The following is a 23484-nucleotide window of genomic DNA, read 5'->3' as shown; positions in this document are numbered from 1 at the left end:
AATCGCGCCACTGCACTCCAGCCCGGGCCACAGAGACCCTGTCTCAAAGAAAAAAAAAAAAAAAGATGCTATGCCACCTGATGCAAACCATTATTTTATATTAAGTTTCCAATTACAAAAGCTCTTTCTTGGGCCATTTCTTCAGGAGAAGAACTACTGCCTCTCAGGTTTTCCTGCTTCAACAGAAATGACGGTTCACCAGTCCCTAGCCAATTATCTTACCGTATGAACTTACAACTCCACCCATGATACAAAATCCACCTGCAAATGGGCAGGTGCTGCAAACCCTCCCCACACAGGCAGGGCCCTAGAGATGACACTGTGGAGTCAGAGATGACAGTCGTCATCCCCCACGGGCTGACCATGCAGCGGGGACAGGCGAGCACATGAGAAGCAATGGCCCACATGGCACACAAGAGCTCAGCATGAGGAAAAAGACATTGGGAACAGAAGCTCCCAGAAAAATCTTATTTCTTGTTCTTATATAAAGACAAATCGCATACAGGAAGGAAAAAGCTGCAGATGACCAAGAGAAGGGGACAGCATGAGGGAGGCCCAGGGTGGCAGCAGTGGCCGGCCAGGCTCTGGGTTTGCAGGGAGGAGTGAGGGCAGGTCTGGAAGGCAGCTGGGTGAGCAGATCCCCAGGCGATGGGCTGGCGGGGTTGGGTCCTGGGTGGAGGAACAGGGTCTGCTTCCGCGAGGGTGGCAGCCACAGGCCTGGGGAGGGAGTGTGGTAGAGAAGCTATTGATAAGGGACCAGCATAATTCGAAGAAGACATCAGGGAGACAGGAGTATAGGAACCAGAGGCCCATTGGGAGGGGCTGAGGAACAGGGACACCACGAGTGGGAGAAAGAAGGTCTGGAGAGAGGTCAGGGCTGGAGACGGGGACCTGAGACAGGAAAAGGACCGAAGCGCGGCCTGTGACTGAGAGCAGGAGGGAAAACTGAAACCGTAACAGGACCACAGCAGAGCCTGACAAAGGAGGCCCAGACAGCGGCACCACGGCAGAAGAGCAGGGGACAGGAGAATTCCAGGGGCAAGGACGGTCAGGGCCTCAAGGTACTCAAGGCCGCCGGGAGCAATCACTGACCACAGGCTTCTGGGGGCTGCAGGAGGCTTTCCTACCCCACAGAGGAATCAGTGGGAGGACAGTAGCCCCGGCAGGAGAGGGACAGGCAGCAGGACGTCCCCATCTGTGGGGCCACGGGAAGGCAGTTGAAAATTCAGGACTCTGGGTGCTGGGGAAGTCCCTGAAGTAGGGTCCCTTCAAAGAGGAGGGGAAGAACAAGGTTCAGAGACAGCAACAAACACAGGAGTGGCCGCGGTACATGTCTCCCCAATTCCATGTCCATCTCTTCCTGAACTGACACTTATGTGCTGGCTGCAAATGTCTGCTTTGTAGTTTGTAACCTCAAGAGTGGCTGCGTGACCAGCTCTGAGCCTGACCTTCCATGCAGGAAATCAGGAGGAAGGGTCAAATGCAGTGGAGCCTCATGGTGACTTCTGTTCCTGGGGGTCTCCAGTTATCTGGAGCATTTGTTGTACAAGTTACAGGACCTTTTGTGTTGTGTTCCTGCAGAGAGATGCCAAGTCACTATTCTTTGGAGATAAAACTGTCAGGACTAGTAGGGCAGGCACTACCAAAACAAGACTATAAAACAGAAAACCATGCGTCTTTTTTTCTATTTAATCCATAGGTTCACGCCATCTGTCTCTTAGAAGTGTGCGGTGGTTCCACTCTGAGGCATGAAGCTCTGCCTTGCACACTCAAAGCAGAGATTCCCAAATTACCGACTCTGGCTCCGGCCCTTGGGCATTCTCATTTAACAATATAGGTGAATCTGGGCATCAGGATTTTATTTAAAAAGCTTTCCAGGTGATTCTAGCAAGCCACAAACTTTGGGAATCATTACTTTAAGGCTCTGTCTGTGAACAATGGCCCCAGCCCTGGAAACTGAGTGCCCTGGCCTCTCAAGGGACTCCCTCAAAGGCAGTGTAGCTGAGTCAGCTGATTAAGCAAGGGCAGCTGCAAGACTCCAAACTCCAGACCACTGCCATTCCAGCTGATGCTTCCTCTGTCCTTCCAGACAGGATCCCAGGCAGGGGAGGATCTGCCATCTTCCCTCTGGACTCCATCTAGTTGAGATCCACTGCTGCGGAGTGGATATGCTAGCTCAGTGATTCCTAGACATTTCCATCCTAACGGCCAGTACGACGCACCTCTACAGAGACAGATACAGGGAAAGATAAGGGGTTGCCAATTTTTTTTTTCATAAAGATGGTTTTAAAATTTATTTTTTTCAGACAGGGTCTTACTCTGTCACCCAGACTGGAGTGCAGTGGTGCAATCATGGCTCACCGCACCTGTGGTGAGAATCCTGCAGCCTTGAACTCCCGAGCTCAAGCAACGCTTGTAACTCAGCCTCCTGAGTAGCTGGCACTACAGGCGTGCACCACCATGCCCAACTAATTTTTCTATTTTTTCATAGAGACGGGGTCTCACTATGTTTCCCAGGCTGGTCTTGAACTCCTGGCTGATCCTCCCTCCTCAGTCTCCCAAAGTGCTGGGATTATAGGCATGAGCCACCATGCCTGGGTAAAATAAAGGTATTTATTTTAAAAAACACAACTATTGCCAGGCAGTGGCTCATACCTGTAATCCCAGTTACTGGAGAGGCTGAGGCAGGAGGACTGCTTGAGGTCAGGAGCTCAAGACCAGCCTGGGCGAAATAGTGAGGCACTGTCTCAAAAAAAACAAAACAAAAACCCAGCTATCTACTGTTACCATCATTTCATAAAAGACCAGACATTTAACCCCTCAAATTTAGAAAATATATCATTTCAGAGTAATAGGTCTTCAAACTGAATACACACAGCTTTATGAAAAGCTCATCGCAACTGTCTTTATTTTTCTCATTCTGCCTCAAACTGGCAAAAACTTTGTTAAAATATCTCAGCACTTAGGAAGAGTTATCACATTAGAGTAATTTTACTTCATGTAAAATTGCAATAGATTAAAGGGTACCTGCAGTTCTTTCAGTTCTGTAATAGCATTCTATGACTCTACAATTCCAAGAGTTTTCAAACCTGCCCACCCCACTACATCCCTCTCTATAGGATTTAAGCTTTTCTGGCAGGCAAGTTTTAAAAACATCCAGTAAACTTATCTTATTCATTTACGTGTTAGTGGTTCCAAAAAACATTCATTTTCAAATAACCTACCAGTATACAAATTAGGGCCCAGGAGGAGATGGCTTACCTGGCTCGAGATTAATTAGGTGTCTTTTCAGATAACAACTTTTTCCATATAAGGAAGCTACATATTGATTTCACTTTTGAAACATCTGTAAGTTTACTCTAGTCGAGCATATCACCAAAAAAACCAGGACACGACATGACGAATTCCAAGAATTCCCAGAGGGAAGTAGGGCTTCATGCTTATAAACTGATGAACTTGGAAGAAGGCCTCACTGGACCAGCAAAGTTGGCTTCCTGAGTAAAGCATCTCTCACAGCATCCTGCCCTTCTTTGGACAAAGGTATCAGATAACCTCTTCTCAAAGTTTCTAAGTGTCCACAACCTACTCAACAGCCCGTGCCATGCCTGGCTTCAAAGTGGAATCCTAAGCCTCAACAGCCCGTGCCATGCCTGGCTTCAAAGTGGAATCCTAAACTTCCCTAGCCAGCGTGGGCACAACCACACTGGTGCAAACAGTGCCAACCCGGGATCAGTGCATGCAGCTCCAAGGCGGGACTTCCCCATGCGCCACCTGCTGAGTGGCCACCTGGTCTCCCGCTCACCGTCTTGTTTTTTAAATCGCCATCACAAAGTATATGGCGTCTGACTCCTGAAAGGAGGTGATGAGATGCCAGGGGCACAAAGACTGGGTTGTATTAACCGAGAGAGGAGTAGCAGCACCCAAAGATGCCCACTCAAAGCCTGGGGAGACCTGGTGCCCCGACACTCTCTAGCAATGCTTTCAATCTGGAGTCTGTGATGGAATGGCCAGACTCAGCAAGTTTGCTAAATTTACTTTTCTAAATATTGATGGTCAAAATTAATTTAGACACATTTTGGACCATCTGACTGACCATTTTCCAATCAAGTGCTACCACCAGATGTCAGTGCCAGCACCCGCCTTGGCCACTCTGGTGCCACGTGGTATTACTTGGAGCATCACAGCTAAGCCTTGCTACTGTCAACTGGGAGCTTGCTGGTAACGCAGCATCTCAGACTCCACCCCAGACCTACTGAAGCATTCGTTTCATACTGAAGGATATGCATTTCAACAAGACCCACAGGTGAATCCTCTGCACATTAAATTGTGAGAAGCACTGAGCTAATGAGTAGGGAACAGAGTGGGATTTAACAGGGAAGTAATTCAGTCACACCCAGTGGAGGCCAAATAATAGCACGACACACTGTAGAAACATTCAAAGTAGCTCAAATTTGGCAAAGGGCTGGAGGGTGTGATCATCTTGGACACACAAAGGCCCAGGTGTGCTGAATGCAAGGGAGTTCTCATGGCAGCAGCCCTCCACAGCCCTGTGACGGGGCCCTTCCAGGTCAGCCAAATATCATCTACACATTGAGAATTTATTATTCATTTGATAGTTTGTTTTGGTTTATAGTTATATATGAGTTCTAAGCAAAGGGATCTTATACCTAGTCAATTTTATACTGACATATACTTAAGTAGTATAATTTTAAAAGTTTCAACGCTGGGTGTCCAAGTAAAATGGGTGTGTTATCTGTGCTTGACTCAAGATTAAGGATCCGTTACTGCACTAGGGTACACAGACCATGTAACTTAAAAACCCATGAGGAGGTTGCTATTAAAAGCTTAAATTCTCCTTCCAATATCAGGTGAAGGGTGAAGGCATACTAAGTATTGTCAAGGGCTGTATAAATTCTAAGATGCCACCTGCCATCTCCACAAGATGACAAACCCCGTTTATAGGGAAAAGTCCCTTTTGAATCCATGTCAGATGCTCTAAAAAAGAGTGTGGATGGGCCGGGCACATGCTTTCCACTTCTTCCATTACTACATAGTGATCCCTCATATTATCATCTCACTTTGATTAGCTAGACGTGAACTGTTTCTACTATTTTATAGTTAATAGATTTGCTATAAATATGTTTGCATAGATAGCTTTGTAAAACAATGATTTAGATGGGAGGCTGCCAGTTTAGGATATGATTTAGTGTACTTTTTCTTTTTTGTCCACCATTCAGTTAAAAATTTGAGGGGATGGGACATCTGTTTCCTAAAATCAGTAATAGATGCTTAACTTTGTCAACTGTCTGACATCTACTGATATAAATATCATTTTACTACTTTCCCAATTAATGTGACATATTTTGGTTTTGTTGTTCTTAAACTAGAACTGCATTCCTAAAATAAACCCAGTTCAGTCACAGCCACAAGTCAGTAACCCTGGGTGTGTGTTGCTATCTGCTACCATTTTATTTAGAAATTCTACATCAATGTTGACAAGTGAGATTGGACTATATTATCAGATTTTAGGATTAAGCCCATATTAGCCTTAAAGAATGCAACTGACTATGCCATCTTGTTCTATAATATAGAAATTATGAGTTTTTTGAAGATTGTTTTTTCTAGCAAATCCTTTTATTCTAGCTGCTTTTATGGGGAAGGAAAGAACTTTTTTTTTCCTTTTATCACATCAATTATGCCAATAGAACACTGACTTTGTTCATATTTTCAAAGAGCCAAATCTTGATTGTATTTGTGGGTTATAAGGCATTTTCAATTTTAAATTATTATTATATATTTTTTTTGAGACAGAGTCTCGCTCTGCTGCCCAGGCTGGAGCACAGTGGCGTGATAGCTCACCGCAACCTCCGCCTTCTGGGTTCAAGCGATTCTCGGGCCTCAGCTTCCTGAGTAGCTGGGACCACAGGCGCACGCCAACACGTCCAGCTAATTTTTGCATTTTTAGTAGAGACGGGGTTTCACCATGTTGGCCAGGCTGGTCTCGAACTCCTGACCTCAAGTGATCCGCCTGCCTCAGCCTCCCAAAGTGCTGGGATTACAGGTGCAAGCCACCATGCCCGGCCAGTTTATATAATAATCTTTATTAATTTGTTCTTTTTTAGTTTGCTGCTTTGCTCTTTTTCCACATAATTATAGTTCTCTATTTTCTTTTTAAGTACGTAAGGAATAAGATTTCTTAAAACTGACAGACCGCCTCTATGGTATTTACATTATTTAATAATAGACTTTTATGGTAATACTATATATATTTTATTACATTCTATATGTTTTCTCTAACTCAGTTGCTATTTAGGACTTTTATTTTGCCATTAGCTCTATTTTTAAATTAAATAGTACATGCAGATGGTGAGAAATTTAAATTTAAAGGAAGAAGTCAGTCTTCCTTCCACCCTGTTTCCAGCCTTTCAAGTTGCCTCCTTAGAGACACTCGCTGTTACCAGTTTCTTGGGTAACCTTCTGAAGATATTTCATGTAGATTTGCATGTTCCTTTTACAAAAATGAGAGTACATTATACACTATGTTCTGTGTCTTGAATATAAACCTACATAAGAGAATTTATCACAATTTTAACATGACTTAGTATTTTAATATATGGCCTTTTCTTTTTTTAAATTTATCTTATTTTGTTTGGAGATGGGGGTCTCACTCTGTCCCTCAGGCTGGAGCGCAGTGGCACGATCTCGGCTCACTGCAATCTCTGCCTCCCAGGCTCAAGCGATTCTCCCACCTCAGCCTCCAGGGTAGCTGCCACCACTCCTAGCTAATGTTTGTATTTTTGTAAAGACAGGGTTTCACCACGTTGCCCAGGCTGGTCTTGAACTCCTGGACCCAAGTGATCTGCCCGCCTCAACCTCCCAAAGTTCTGGGATTACAGGCGCAAGCCACCATGCCCAGCACTTTTATGTATTTTTTATTTCAAATTTTATTTCATTATGATCAATTCAGGTAGTTTTATGAAATTTCTATCTTTTTGTATTTACTAGCGTGTACACTGTAACATGATAAATGATCAATTTTTATGAGTCACATAGCTTTTTTATTGAGACATTCTCACTCTGTCGCCCAGACCGGAGTACAGTGGCACAATCACAGCTCACTGCAGCCTCGAACACCTGGGCTTCAGCAATCCTGCCTCAGCCTCCTGAGCAGCTGGGACTGTACGCACAGGTCACCAAGCCCAGCTAATTTTTAAAAAATTTTTTGTAGAGAAGGGGATCTTGCTGTGTAGCCCAGGCTGATAAACTTCTGGCCTCAAACGATCCTCCTATCTTGACCTCCCAAAGTGCTGGGATTACAGGCATGAGCTACCACACCCAGCCCACATACGCATTTTCGAAAGTATATTTCTCTTGATTATGTTTAATTTCCTCCAAATCTCTTAATTCTATTTTACAAGGTATTCAGTTTAAACCTATGACTTTTTTTTAGTATGCCTGATCTTCTATGATGGTGGAAAAACACATCCACCAAAATCATGTTCCTATTTCTTACATATGTATTTTGTTAAGTTATTTAAAGCATGTAGAGCCAATAAAGTTTTTTTCCATGATTTACTGTGCTTTTAACTGTCTTTATTGCTTCTGAAATGCATTTTGGTGTAAAGATCTACTTTTACAGATAAAACTTCAAGTTTTGGCTTTTTTATGCATATGTAGTGGGAGGTATGTACGTGGTAACTTACAAAATACTCTTGTTTACTTAGGTCATTTTCCTTGAATAATTTGGAATTTATCTTATCTAGGGCTTAAACTAAAAAATGATGTGTTTCTATTTACAATTATATTCCTATCAATTACTTGAAGGGTTTTTTTCCTGCAGGGAGAGCATCTCACTGGCACTGAGGCCAGGAAGGGAAGGCAGATATTATTGCTTCTTTCTTATTTAGTGCTCTTGAAATGCAGTGGAGGCCAGACACAGTGGCTCATGCTTGTAATCCCAGTGCTTTGGGAGGCTAAGGCAGGTGGATCACTTGAGGTCAGGAGTTCAAGAGCAGCCTGGCCAACAAGGTGAATCCTCATCTCAACTAAAAATACAAAAATTAGCGGGGTGTGGTGGAGCACGCCTGTAGTCCCAACTACTCGGGAGCCTGAGGCAGGAGAATTGCTTAAATTTGGGAAGCAGAGGTTGCGGTGAGCCAAGATCACACCACTGCACTGCACTCTAGCCTGGGTGACCAAGTGAGATTCCCTCTCAAAACAAACAAACAAAAAACAAAACTAACTAACAAACAAAAAACAAACTCCACAGTGGAACATGCTCCCTAAAGTGGCATGAACTTCCAACGCTGGCTTAGTGACATATTAGGTAGAATATGCTTTGTAATGATGGCAGCTATGCCAGATTGACTGAGGCTGTGAGGGTGTTTCATTTTGCTCTTCTCTTCGTATCTTAGGTAATTGGCTGTCTGCAAGATCATGGTTTTTCACCAGACATCTCCGTAAGTCCTGTTCATCAAACATACACACTACTTGTAAAACCCCCATGGCATTATCAGCCTAACAGTTCAAAAAACTTGTCACCTTTATATAAGTATTTAACACAAATTGGTATACAAATACAGATAAATATACATAAATGTCTTATCAAAAATATCTTAAAAAATTTACTTGTAAATGGAGATTATGAAGTCCCTTTTCCATAAGATTTTTAGATCCATGGCTTTCTTATATAGCAATAAAGCATTACTGAATCACAACTTCATAAACACTAACTATACAAAAGTAGACAACTGAAAACCACACAGTTTCTAATATTAACACTGAAATTCACAATGTCAATATTCCAATTCCTCCTGTGACAGTCTTTGATGTATCCAGAGTTTCTCCAGGCTTAACGAATATTCACATCTCACTCTTATGAGAAACATGAATGTTTTATTCCCTCACTGCAGTAAATAAACTAAATTCCCAACAGTGCACTCAGAGTTTCAAGCTTATATTATCTCCAAAGAGGAAAAAAAAAACAATTGAGGAAAACTAAATTTAGAAGATGAATCAGGGTACTAAATTAGTAAACTTGCAAACAGAAGTTTCTAAGAAGGACTGTAAGCAAGTGACATGTAATCAGCTAACCCTCGGCATTTTCCTACTCCTCACTCCTGCTTCCAAACACCACAATGCTGCCCAAACATGGTGTCACACATGAACACAACACTTTCCCGAGCTTGAATCTACACATTTGATCACATTAGCATTTTATCGACTAATATCCACCTTGGCCTCCATGCCAAGGATAGAGCTCTATTAAGTGAAACTGTGATAAAACAAGGCCTCCTGTCAACCCAAGCACCAAAGCCACTCAAAGGAAGTTTAGAATGAATTGACCTTCCCACCTCATCTACTGAATTATGTTACAGTGAGAAGGAATTAGCTACCCTGCTGTAAGAGGCTGTAATTATCCTATCAGTTCCTCTATAAAACAGTTTGGTTGGTAACCAGGAATAAAAACAACAACAAATGGATTATTTTGATGGTGTTAATGGAAGAGATGCTAAGATATCTCTAAGAAGCTGTATAAACTTAAGTCCTAATGAAGGATGGAAAAAAGGATGGAAAAAGGACCAATAACCTGACACTTAAATTTCAAACACCCACTGAGATTCGGACATGTACTGGTAAATTCTCCCACACTCTTCAAAAAATACTAACAATTGAATTCACCATTTTCATCTGACTCAGTAATCACTAAGTGCATCCCCCCAACTTTTTTTTTTTTTTTTTTTTTTTTTTTGAGACAGGGTTTTGCTCTGTCATCCAGGCTGGAGTGCAGTGGTGCAAACATGGCAACCTCCTGGGCTCAAGCAATCCCCGCCCCGCCCCCTGTCTTAGCTTCCCAAGTAGCTGGGACCACAGGTGCATGCCACCACATCCAGCTCATTTTTAAATTTTTTGTAGAGATGGAGGTCTCGCCATGTCGCCCAGGCTGATCTTGAACTTCTGGCCTTAAGCAATCCTCCCACCTTGGCCTCTCAAAGTGGTGGAATCACAGGTATGTGCCACTGCACCCAGCCTACTAAGTACCTTTTAGTATTGAAAATTAAAGTAACTATTGGCATCGCTTTATATTAGAATTACTTTACAGATACAAAAACAGGAAGATAAAATTCTCACATGTCTAAGGCTACCCCCTATAGAAAGGGTTCAGTATGTACACGGTGACACCCATTCACTTACACCAAACTGAAAGACGGATACTCAGTGAGAGCAAACCACTATTGAATAATTCTTCTGACCTGCAGAATGAGAACGAAGTAGTCTACTGGCTTGTTGCGCTGGTAGAGGTAGTATTCGGGGGCTTTCTTGTTCTTCTCATCATACTTCAGTTCCTGGATGACATTGGGGTGCTTTAGCAGCCTTAGAAGGATCTTCTCTGACATCTGCGATGGGCTAAATGCTTCTACTTCTATAGATATAAACACAACTTGATATTACATTTCAAACGGAGAGAGAAAAATTATACTATTAATAATAACTGAGGTGTTTAGATAAGAATACTTGGAATCAAAGTGATAGCATTTGAATGGACGAGGCTTCCGTTTGGTGATCCACTGGGGACAGATTACCTGGGAGAAATTAGAAAGTGCTGAATTCTCACATTTGTTCTTTTTACTTCTTTCCTTTTCAACCCATCATTGATTTCAGTCCTCACAAAAGTACACTAATTTGACTGACAGAAACGAAAACCAACCACAAGCGGGCTCCTTGAGTGCGGGGGATGCCCCTCAACAAGCCATTAACAGTCTGACTGTCGACCAACAGCCAAAGGAAGAAGCCAAGGTCAGGAGCATCGGGTGCGGTTAGTGCCAGCGCACACACACAGGTGCCCCATGTCTCCCTCTCCCACTCAACTACCCCAAGGAATGTGGGGAACAAAGAAGGTCGAGACTGGAAATAAGAGCAGGGCATGTGCACACATCAACATGCTAATTTAAAAAAAAAAAAAGTAATGTTCAAAAGTATTTACAAAGACAGCAATTTTATTTTAAATAACAAAAAAATTACTGACTGAAGGGTGCTATCCTACAACTGGACTCTATGATATCTCAGAAGCAGAGTAGGAGATTTAGTTTTAGTTTTCTTTTTTTTAATTTTTTTTTTTTTTTTTTGAGAAGGAGTCTCATTCTGTCACCCAGGCTGGAGTGCAGTGACGCAATCTCAGCTCACTGCAACCGCCACCTCCCGGGTTCAAGTGATTCTTCTGCCTCAGCCTCCCGAGTAACTGGGATTACAGGCGCCCACCACCATGCCTGGCTAATTTTTGTATTTTTAGTGGAGACAGAGTTTCATCATGTTGGCCAGACTGGTCTCAAGCAATCAGCCTGCCTTGGCCCCCCCAAGAGCTGAGATTACAGGCAATGAGCCACCATGCCCGGCCTAGATGTTTCGTTTTAATTTGTGGTTCTTAAATGATATGGAACAGTATTATCAAAATTAGAAAAAGAATAATAAGTGAAAGACATTGTTCTTTTATTTTCTAATTATGTATTTATGAAAGCTGTAAGTTCTATATTAACTTGTGACTTTTTTGTAATAAGGTAGTAATTATAGGAATTTTAGAAAATACAGAAAAAGAAAGAAGAAAGAAAAAATTATCTATAAGCCAACCACTCAGATTACCATTCTGAGCAATTGAGTGAGCATTTCTTTCCAGTGCCATGCCCAGGCACGTGTGCTCGTGTATACATGTGTGTACACACAAAAACACAACTCTAATCTTAATGTACACATAGTTTTAGATTCTGTTTCTCCCCACTTTGTATTAAGTTATATTTTCTGATGTGATAAATATAATATTGTGAGCATTTCCATGTGTCTGAGAACACGACCTTAAAGAGTTAAACAGCATTCCATCACGTGGTTGCGGCTAGCCTTCTTTTAAACATGGTTTAAGTTTACCGCATGCAGATGAAAGGCACTGGCTGCCTATCAGGGACACCGATGTCTTCTAAAGCCACTGGATGCTTTAGACTTTCTCACACTTCCCCTGGCCACCAGAGCTCAACCCTGGAGAGCATCTGGGGATGGGAGAAGGGTTGGTCAGTATCTTAAGTCCATTCAACCTTGACCTCTCTGGAGCAGTCAGTGCCGGCTGGGTTGGTGGTTTAAACTACATGAACACTTGCCTCCTGAAATGGACTCGAGTTAATCTGATCTGAGGAGGCCATCAAGAAATCCATATCAAAGTTCTTAGAATTTGATTTCATTAAAATCATAAAAGATAAAGATTTAATTGTGAAAACCTAGTTTTCTTCTTTGCAAATCACAGCCCCTGTGTTACCACTGATGTCCAACTGTGCTTCCAGGACAAGCTGAAGAGAGATTGAACTCAATTGTCCATCAAACAAGCTGGTGCCAGGCTGGCACCATCAGCCTGCTCCACCAGCTGACTCTCCCACGGACCTAGCTGGAAGGAGATGGCCTGGCCTACTGTACACATGCAGTGTGGCACTAACATTCATCCTTACCTTTCAGACCAATTTTAAGTTACTGGTCCACCCCTGGTAAATGTCTCAGAGGGTTCATGCCGACACTGAACATAGGAGAGGAGAGAATTTAAAAAGAAAAAAACAAAACAAAACAAAAAAACAAAAAAAAAACAAAACACAAAAGTGGCATTACTTATCACCCCATTTCCCAGTGTCCACCCCCAGCCCACCCCAGTCAGTGGTGGGTGAGAAACACGCTCCAGGGTTGGTAGAGATCTCAAACTGTGATAAGCTGCACTTGCCTGTTGCTAGGAAACGGTGCATGGCCAGGAGGAGCTGTGGTGATATTTTAACCTTCATCTCGCTGTCTGTCTGCTTAAAGGCAGAAAAATCTTGCTTTCGTTCCCGGTGAGCCACTTTCTTTTTCGTTCTGTTGTCAGCTAAGGGAGGAATGAAAAGAGAGAAAAAAAGAAAAAAGAAATGCATCCCATGAGATGAGGACTCTTTTGAATGAAAAAGACAAAATATATTGGAAGAGCTGGACTGTATTTCCAGATGCAGGCGCTCTATGCACAGATCCACAGGGAAGGAGGGAGGGAGAGCCAGATCCTCATCAAATCAGCACGGCGGCCTGGGCACCACGCAGTCCGCAGCGAGTGACCGCAGGCAGCCTGATTAGTGAATGTACTTCAGGAAGGTCTGTAGAGGGCCCTTGTGAGCACAGCATCAGGCAAATGCTGACAGAGCCTCTCACAGGACCCACAGAAGCACGCAGCAACAGGGCGCGCAGCCTGGAGTGCACAGTCCACTGCTGCTAAATGTCACCATCCTCCAGCAAAGGACCACCACTGTGTACACACAAGGGAGGAGTGTCCCTGCCTGTAAGAGGCCCCTTGCCTCTGCTGAAAGACAACACACAAACAAAACCCCCTTAAGAAACAAACAAGAATGCTTTCGCAGAGCAGTGTTTTAATATGTTTGCTTCACTGCTACTCCAGACCATGAGATCCTCAAGGTCAAGCAGATACGAATGGGATCCGGACAGAGGTCTGCGAACTTCCTCTGAAAAGGGTCAAAGAGTCAATATTTTAGGCTATGTGGGTGTACATAGTCTCCACACTGCTGTTTAGAAAAATGAAGGAGCATGGCTGTTTTCCAATCAAACTTTCTTTATGAACACTGCAATTTGAATTGCATATAATTTTTGCACGTCACAAAGTAATTGTTCTTCTTTTGGTTTCTTTTCTTTTCTTGAGATAGGCTCTTGCTCTATTGCCCAAGCTGGAGTGCAGCAGCACAATCGCAGCTCACTGCAGCCTCAACTCCAAGGCTCAAGTGATCCTCTCTCACCTCTGCCTCCCAAGTAGCTGGGACTGCAGGTGTGTGCCACCACGCCTAGCTAATTTTAAAATTTTTTTTGTAGAGACAGAGTCTCACTATGTTACCCAGGCTGGTATTGAACTCCTGGGCTCAAGCAATCCTCCTGCCTCAGCCTCCCAAAGTGCTGGGATTACAGACATGAGCCACCATGCTTAGCCATTTTGCAACAATTTTAGGATGTGAAAAGACACTCTTAGCTTGCAGGTCACCAGAAGCAGAGTGCAGGCACTCATGGGCTTTGGTTTACCAGCTCCCCTGGAAGGTACCTCCTGAAAAACCATCTTTCAAGTATTTTTCTGGAGAAATTAATGATCAAGAAAAAACGAGCTTAAAGACAAGACCCCAATTGCTTGCTCCTTCCCAAGAACTGGGTCACTGCATTATTGTTTCTTGCATAAAGCAAAACAGATTGATTACTAGGCTTTTCCTGAGAAGGCGACTGCAACTTCCACTTTTTGTCTGTCTCAATTCTTTTGAGAACCAGACAGTAGAAATCAATACAGAATTTAAAAATAATTTTCTAATGGCAACAGCTGTCACTCCCAATCTCTATCCAGATCAAGAATATACCTGAAAGCGGCCAGGCACGGTGACTCATGCCTATAATCCCAGCACTTTGGAAGGCCAAGGCAGGTGGATCACTTGAGGTCAGGAGTTCAAGACCAGCCTGACCAACATGGTGAAACCTTGTCTCTACTAAAAATAACAAAAATTAGCCAGGTGTGATGGCGGGTGCCTGTAATCCCAGCTACTCGGGAGGTTGAGGCAGGAGACTCACTTGAACCCGGGAGGTGGAGGTTGCAGTGAGGTGAGATCGCGCCACTGCACTCCAGCCTGGGCAATAGAGCAAGACTTAGTCTAAAAGAAAAAAAAAACCTGAAACCACAAGTCCAGCATCTTGAGCCAGTAACATTAGGCAACACTTCTGTATGAGATCAGTCCAATCAAGGCTTAAGAGAAGTTAAACTAACATTTGTATAAAACTGAAGTGCAAATATAGGCTCTCCTAAATGGTAAACTGCCTTCCTAATGGTAAGTACTACCCCTGGGGAAACAGAAATACAGAGACACACTCGGTTTGGTGTTTTTTTTTTTTTTTTGAGACGGATTCTCGCTCTGTCGCCAGGCTGGAGTGCAGTGGCACGATCTCTGCTCACTGCAACCTCTGCCTCCCAGGTTCAAGTGATTCTCCTGCCTCAGCCTCCTGAGCAGCTGGGACTACAGGCGCACACCACCACGCCCAGCTAATTTTTGTATATATTTTTTTTTTTAGTAGAGACAGGGTTTCACCATGTTGACCAGGATGGTCTCCATCTCTTGACCTCGTGATCCGCCTGCCTCGCCCTCCCAAGTTCTGGGATTACAGGCGTGAGCCACCATGCCCAGCTACACTTGGTTTTTAAACAGTCATTTGTGAGGAAGGATGAAAAGAACGTAAACATACAAATAATATTCTCTGAGACCTCTGACGACCCTCCAAATGAGGAAAGGATAAAACAGATGTGGGAAAGGGTGTTTTTTAAGAATGCCATTCAGATGTGAGGATAAAACAGGATACATTTTCAGAAAACAGTCGTTAGTTAAGTGTAAAATTTTTTCTTTTGTGGGTACAGGGAAGACTTTCTCAGTTTTATTTATTTATTTATTTTGAGAGCGTCTCACTCTGTTGCCCAGGCTGGAGTGCAGTGGTGTAATCTCAGCTCACTGTAACCTCCACCTCCTGGGTTCAAGCGATTCTCCTGCCTCAGCTTCCTGAGTAGCTGGGATCACAGGTGCGTGCCACCATGCCCAGCTAATTTTTGTATTTTTGTAGAGATGGTGTTTTGCCATGTTGGTCAGGCTAGTCTCTAACTCCCGAACTCAAGTCATCCACCCGCCTTGGCCTCCCAAAGTGCTGAGATTACAGGGGTGAGCCACCATGCCCAGTGACTTTCTCAATTATTATTATCATTTTTTGGAGAGAGAGTCTTGCTCTGTCACCAGGCTGGAGTGCAGTGATGCAATCTCAGCTCACTGCAACCTCCGCCTCCCGGGTTCAAGTGATTCTCCTGCCTCAGCCTCCCAAGTAGCTGAGACTACAGGCATGTGCCACCACGCCCAACTAATTTTTGTATTTTTAGTAGAGACGGGGTTTCACCATATTGGCCAGGATGGTCTTGATCTCTTGACTTTGTGAGATCAAACTTTCTCAATTTTAAAATGTAGGATGTTTCCTTCTAGCAGGACTGAATAAAAAGCACCCTACTTTGAGCAAAGCAGACTTTATCCTGAATGACCAGCTTGTCGGGAAGCTCAGACAGTCCATTTCCCCTCCGCCAAGCCATGCTTTAAAACCAGGCAGCATATACAGAGCCCAGATGCTCTTTCTCTATCCCACCCCTGGGACCCGCAAACATCTCGGGCCTGGGCCATCTCTGGCTTTATGCAACCCTTGAGCATTGCTAAGGGTGTGGCCAAAGAAGATTTAAGCTCCATAGTCCAGCAATCATGTTTTACACTTTAATGAGACAGGACTCAGTTCAACACTCAGTTCAGGATCAAGTCTACACCTGGGCAAATAAGGTATCCATACTTACCTCACCCTGCCCTGATCCAAGCCACTCCCCACTTTCACCTTCCCCAAAAGAGAAAGCAGAGAAGCAGAGAACAGAAAAAACACATTCTTACTGAGTACCCTACCCTATCCTGCTTCCCACAACCCCGACCCGCTGCCCCAGCAAGCTACACTTGCAAATCTCACCTCCACCCCTGACCCAAGGGTTCTGGAACAAGGAAGTATAAACAGTTGTCATCTATCAGTTTAACAAATCCCACTCACTTTTTTTTTTTTTTTTTTTTTTGAGACGGACTATCACTCTGTTAACCAGGCTGGAGTACAGTGGCACAATCTTGGCTCACTGTAACCTCTGTCTCCTGGGTTCAAGTGATTCTCCTGCCTTAGCCTCCAGAGTAGCTGGAATTATAGGCGTGCACCCCTACCATTATGCCCAGCTAATTTTGTGTCTTTAGTAAAGACAAGGTTTCACCATGTCAGCCAGGCTGGTCTCGAACTCCTGACCTCAGGTGATTCACCTGCCTCGGCCTCCTAAAGTGCTGGGATTACACACGTGAGCCACCGCGCCCGGCCTCCCATTCACTTTAAAGAGTACTTGAGTTATGAAAAGTACAAACAGAAGTTTATCTGAAAACAATATACCTAGTTGTATAAAATGAAATTTTAGTAAAGTTTTTTTTAACATATGTAAAATAAAATTTAAAACCAACAGCAGTTTTCTGTTTAGGGCAAGTAAGGCCGTCATCAGTGGTTAGAAGCAGCTGGCTGTTCAGAAGAACGCTGTTGCTTGACATTACAGGGTCTGCTCCTTCTGATAAAGGGACTGGAATATACCGACAGGTCGTGCACGGCCTACACACATCATGTGTCATTCTAAACAGAGGCAGCAACTACAGTAACGTCAGAAGACTCACAAACAGCACAACAAAAAAAGCAAAGGTTTCGGGAAATACACTCAGACAATGCTACTTACTGTATAAATCTGTTTCATCTAGAATCTCAGATTTGATGATTTCTTCAATCACATCTTCTAAGGTGACAATTCCTAGAACTTCATAAAACGGATCCCCTTCTCCCTCATTGTTTACCCGCTGCACGATAGCCAGGTGAGATTTACCTTTAGAGAAAAGAAAAAGTTTAGGAAGTGACTTTCTGAATTTCCTGAATAACATGTTATATGTGATATGGTAAAAACACCAGCACACACAGATGCCGAATTATCAAAATCTCTGTTTCAGCATTTTAAAATGGTACTGAGACATCACAAACAAATGGAAGAACTTCATGAGCCATTAAAAGGCAGAAAGTTATGCCAGAGGAGTGTCACCCTCCACATACATTGCACTGCACCATTGTTCTCTGCTTCCTAATGGTAATGTCTCTTGGTGTGTAACCTTTCAGCAACTGCCACCTAAAGAGAGTGGTTCTCAAAGTGTGGTCCATGGTGCCCTAGGGATTCCCAAGACCCTTATAGGAGGTCCATGAGGCCCAACTATTTTCATAAGAATACTAAGATGCTATTGGCTGTTTTCACTGTGTTGAAATTTGAACTGATGGTGAAAAGGCACCTTAGCACAGATGAACGTAGTGGAAGCAAGCTGCACTTAGTGAACACTGTTCTCTGTCACAACATACATGCAGTAAAGGGAAGGAAGTAGCTTCTCTTAAGAATGTACTTGGCTGTGAGCGACGGCTCACTCCTATAATCCAAGAACTTTGGGAGGCCCAGGTGGGAAGACTGCTTGAGCCCAGGGGTTCACGATCAGCGTAGGCAACACAATGAGATCCTGTCTCTACAAAAAAACAGAAAAAGTAGCTGGACATGCAGGCCTACAGTCCCAGCTTCCTGGGAGGCTGAGGTGGGAGGATCCAGGAGTTCAAGGCTGCAGTGAGCTATGATCGAGCCACTGCACTCCAGCCTAGGTGACAGAGTAAGACACTGTCTTAAAAAAAAAAAAAAAAAAAAAAAAAAAAAGTCCTTGCTGAAGCAGTAAACATTAATTTCATTAAATCCTGACCCGAGTACATGTCTTTTGGTAATCTGTATGACAACATGGGAATTGCCATAAAACACTTCTGTTGAATTATGAAGTGCGGCAGCTGTCCTGAGGAAAGACTCTTGTGATTCACTTGCAAGTTGGACTGGCCACTTTCATTGTTGAATGTTTTTACTTCAAAGACGACTACTAGACAAACTATGGTTATATAGACTTGGGTATTTGTCAGGCATTTTCTCAAAAATGAACCTGTCAAATCAAGGAAAACAATAGGCAGTGTGGACTGCCAATGATAAAATTTGAGCTTTCAACAGAAAGTTAAAATTTCAGCTGGGCGCAGTGGTTCACGCCTGTAATCCCAGCGTTTTGGGAGGCTGAGGCGGGTGGATCACCTGAGGTCAGGAGTTTGAGACCAGCCTGGCCAACATGGCAAAACCCCATCTCTACTAAAAATACAAAAATTAGCTGGATGTGGTGGTGTGTGCCTGTGATTCCAGCTACTCAGGAGGCTGAGGTGGGAGAATCACTTCAATCTGGGAGGCGGAGGTTGCAGTGAGCCAAGATTGTGCCGCTGCACTCCAGGCCTGGGCAACAAAGTGAGACTCCCACTCAAAAAAAAAAAAAAAAAAAAAAAATTGCTGAGCGCAGTGGCTCACATCTGTAATCCCAGCCCTTTGGGAGGTGGATCACTTGAAGTCAGGAGTTCAAGACCAACCTGGCCAACACGATGAAACCCTGTCTCTACTAAAAATACAAAATAAATTAGCCAGGTGTGATGGCGCACGCCTGTAATCCCAGCTACTCAGGAGGCTGAGGCAGGAGAATGGCTTGAACCCAGGAGGTGGAGGTTGCAGTGAGCCAAGATCGCACCATTACACTCCAGCCTGGGCAACAAGTGAAACTCTGTCTCAACAAAAAAGAAAAAAAGAAAAGAAAATTAAAATTTTGGGAGACTTGTAGCCACGAGCGTAACAGCTTCTCAACAAATTAAAGACTTTTCTGATGAGATTGCTGGTGATATTAACAAATGATTGTTAAAAATATTGAATATTGTAATCTGTCAACATTTTGAAGATCTGTATAACTCAGTGAACCAATATTTTCCAAGTGACTATGGCAATGTTACAAAATCATGCAAGAGTACACAATCCATTTGGAGTAGAAGACACAACAATGGATTTTTAAAAATTCTTACTTTGGAATAATTTTAGATTTACAGAAAAGTTGCAAAGAGAGTATAGAGTGTTCCTATAAACCCTTCACCCGGTTTCCCCCATTGTTAACATCTTACACTACCATGATATATTTGTCAAAACTAAGAAATTGGCATTGGTACATTACTATTAAGTAAACTCCAGACTTTATTTGGATTTCGCTGATTATTTCTATAACATCCTCTTTGTTTTGTTGTCTGGTTCAGGGCACCACACCACATTTAGTTGTCATGTCTCTTTAGTCTCCTCTGGTCTGTGACGGTTTTTCGGTCTTTGCTTTTTATGACATTGACAATATTGAAGGGTACTGGTCAGGCCTCCTGCAGAATGTCCCCCGATTTGAGCTTGTCTGATGTTTCACCCATGAGTATACTGGGTTATAGGTTTTCTAGTTACATCAGTGGTTATATGACATCACTGCTGACATTCACCTTTTTCATCACTTGGTTAAGGCTGTGTTTCCCAGGTTTCTCCATTGGAAAGTTACTCATTTTTCCCTTTCCTTAATTCTATTATTTGAAAACAAGTCACTAAGTCTAGTCCACCCATACAAGGGTGGGAGTTAAGCTCTACTTCCTGGAATATGGGAATATTATATGTAGATACATATATTATTTAGAAGGGGGAGTACCTGCATATATTATTCAGTATTCTTCTGTAAAGAAGATTTCGGACCAAACAAAGTCAATGTAAGAGTTCAAAGGTCTACTGGTATGGTTTCAGATTCTACATTACAACTAACCTTTAAGAAATTACTATGTATGGAGTTTTGACATAATATCAAAGGAGAATACCCATCACTGTCCAAAAAAGCTGATACTCCTCCCTTTTCCAAATACATACCTGTGTGAGGCCAGATTCTCCTGATATACTTCAACTAACACAGTATACTGCACAGACTGAATGCACAAGACTGAACCCAGCTGCCTTCCTTTTAGCTTGATTAGACATGCAAAAAGTAAAACAATGGCACTCTTCTACCATTTTAGAAAATATTTTTATTAATAACACTATATTAGCATGCAATGGATTATTGTCCTTTAAATCAACCAATGTTTTGAAGGTCACTGTTTTAATTCAAATACAGTAAATATCAAAAGATAGAACCCACATAAATAAAAGGATCCTCAATCATTTTTAAGAGTTTCAAGGGGTCCTGAGACCAAAAAAAGTTTAACCCATTTATGTCACAGGTTGCAAGTTTTTGTGAAAAATCAGACCTTGGTGATGACCTTGAGCAGTAGAATATAAATAACTCCCACAAGCTTAGCGTTCCAATAATGGAACACTAGGCATAAATAGGTTAAAGACTGCTGTTTTTGGGGATGGATTGCTTGAGACCAGGATGGCAAGGGAAGAACATGAGTCGAACACTTCTGGATTTGAACTCCAGCAGGCCACTCACTAGCCATTACTAGCAGAAGACCATGAGCAAACATTAACTTTTCTGAGCTTCAGTCTCCTTATCTTTAAAGCCAGCCTCATAATTGCTACTGCAATAGGATTGCTGTGAAAATCAGAGATAATGCTGGTACCCAGCAAAGACATTGCCTGGAATCGGCTGGGTGATCACTAAGTGCTAATGCTCGTTATTTTATTAATGTTTTTCCTAAATTCTAAGGCACCACCAACTTATTACCAGCTTAAAGGGAAAAAACCCCACTATATTATTAAATGTACACAGTGATTAGAAGATGCATCTCAGGCAGGGCACAATGGCTCACGCCTGTAATCCCAGCATTTTGGGAGGCCAAGGCAGGAGGATCGCTTGAGGCCAGGAGTTTGGGACCAGCCTGGGCAACATAGTAAGAACTCATCTCTATAAAAAAATAAAATAAAAAGTAAAAAAGATACATTTCAATCTCAAAGATCTTTTAAAATAGTAACAGCATCTCTCAAACAACAATATTGGTTTTCCCAATCCAAAGCATGCGAAGTATCTAAAACATATCCATAAATGAAGCCAAAGTAGGCATTATCTGGAAACTTCATAATCAGCTAATTTTTGAATAATTTTTGTTTAATGATAGAGTGTTTCTTGGTGGCGGTGGCGGGGGGTGGGGTGCAAGAGCTTTAAATAAAATTTAGTTAACACTTTAAGTTGGGTAAGTTCACCGAGATACAACCAGCCACGTTAAAAATATTCTGAGGGCTGCATCTGATCAAGTTCCCAGCACTTACGCAGACACTGGCTCTGGTCCTGCGGATCTGTTGGCCCTTTCTTAACTTGGCAGTCTAAGTCAGCTTCTGCTCTGCCTCAGACCCCCTTCTACGCAGCCGTGTCTACAAGCCTAGAAGTTTAGATTGTTAGACAATTAGGCGTCCTACAATTTTCATCCCTAGCATGCTCACGCTCAAAGAATGAAAATATTTTGAGCAGGGGAGACGAGGAGGGAAACTTATCAGCAATGGATATAAACACTGCATCAGGTCAAGTCAATTCTCATCTCATCCACTTGGTCCGGTAGGTTTCTCACATCTGCTTTCCCAAGGACCCAACATAAGCAGTTAAAAATTCTTGGTGAATGCTGTCTGTCGAAAGTTAAATTCTTTTGCTATTCCCAGCTTGTGATCATTTAAAAGGAATTTTCCAAAGCAAGGTCTAATATTAGACTCAAAATGAAGTTTCCATTCCACTGAGGCGCTATTCTCACCAAAGTAACTACCGTATAATCAGATTGTCTTGGAGCAACTCGTTTAAATGCAGATGGACATACTTGAAATACCAGCTCAATAGCACCGACAGATTTGGCTGGAAAGGGCCTTACTCTAGGAGAAATTATTTCTGTGAATTAGGCTTCTTAGACTGAAAATTAAGTTTTCCTCCAAGTTCACTTGTTTCAAGGCTGAAACTTCTGCATCTGCCCCAGGGCCACATTCTTTTAACTTTGGAATTCCTGGTGAGAAGTCCTGTTTTCTGAAACTTCTTCCCTGTGCACAGTACAAAGGAAAAACAATGACACCTCTCTCCTTCACTCAGGCTTTTGGAGAACAGTGATTCCATTCACCTTCCCACTTAACCATTCACTGCAGGGACTTTAGTCCTTGTCAAGGGATCAATCAAAAGGAAAATGTAAACAACTTTTTTTTTTCTTTTCTTTTTTTTTTTGAGACAGGGTCTCACTCCCTGGCTGGAGTGCAGTGGCATGATCGTAGCTCACTGCAGCCTTGAACTCCTGGGCTCAAGTGATCCTCCCACCTCAGCCTCCTGAGTAGCTAGGACTATAGGCGTGCACCACCATGCCCAATTAAATTTTTTGTTGAGACAGGGTCTCGCTATATTGCTCAGGCTGGTCTGGAACTCCTGGCCTCAAGTGATCCACATGGGCCTCCCAAATAAACAACTTTTCAATACATAAATTTTCAAAACCGAGCTCAAATAGGACCTTTCTTAACCTGAGCATTGGAAAAATTAAGTCAGGACTGAAAGCAGAAAAGTGACTCTGGGAAAACGAATAGAAGAATAAACCCAAAACTTAAAAAGATGATAAACTGATGGATTCTTAACTTCCAACGAGAAGAATGAAAATATAGCAGTTAACAAAATACTTAATCACAGATATTAAACACTAAAACTTTTAAATATGCATAGACTAAATAAACTTTATAAACTGCATATAGATCAAATAAAGCATAAATTGTTGTCACGATCAGGGCTTGGGAGAGGGCCCTTTCTTGCGAGCTGTAAGAGATCTTGCTGTACACCAGGCAGTTTGAACTGTTCTGGTATTTAAATTCCTAGCCCTTCTCCTCCTTTTCTGGTCCTAAGGGAATCTAAACAGGCCTGTTTTCAGAGTACAGGGCTTTACAAACACATCTCTCCTCAAATTCAGAATCCTAAGCAAGCTATTATGAACAGCCTAGATTGCCCATCTTTCTATAACCACTAGTGC

General features: G+C 42.7%; 1 protein-coding gene across 3 annotated transcripts in view; it reads right to left on the bottom strand.

Annotated features, from left to right (window-relative positions):
* Nucleotides 1–23484, bottom strand: part of CNNM2 (cyclin and CBS domain divalent metal cation transport mediator 2) — a 166788-nt gene that overhangs the window by 15763 nt on the left and 127541 nt on the right. For 2 of the 3 annotated variants that reach the window (XM_054436823.2, XM_054436824.2), the window contains exons 2-4: nucleotides 17354–17497; nucleotides 12749–12886; nucleotides 10254–10423 (exon numbers count right to left, since the gene is read on the bottom strand). In XM_054436823.2, the coding sequence (XP_054292798.1) occupies nucleotides 10254–10423; nucleotides 12749–12886; nucleotides 17354–17497 (452 nt within the window). Of the gene's footprint in view, nucleotides 1–10253; nucleotides 10424–12748; nucleotides 12887–17353; nucleotides 17498–23484 lie in introns of those variants that run through there. The other variant, XR_010127461.1, reaches the window with a different exon arrangement.

Source organism: Pongo pygmaeus, chromosome 8 (assembly GCF_028885625.2).
Source record: "Pongo pygmaeus isolate AG05252 chromosome 8, NHGRI_mPonPyg2-v2.0_pri, whole genome shotgun sequence".
NCBI classification, from domain to species: domain Eukaryota; kingdom Metazoa; phylum Chordata; class Mammalia; order Primates; family Hominidae; genus Pongo; species Pongo pygmaeus.
The sequence above is the reverse complement of the archived record's forward strand: the minus strand, read 5'-3'. Positions and strand labels throughout refer to the sequence as shown.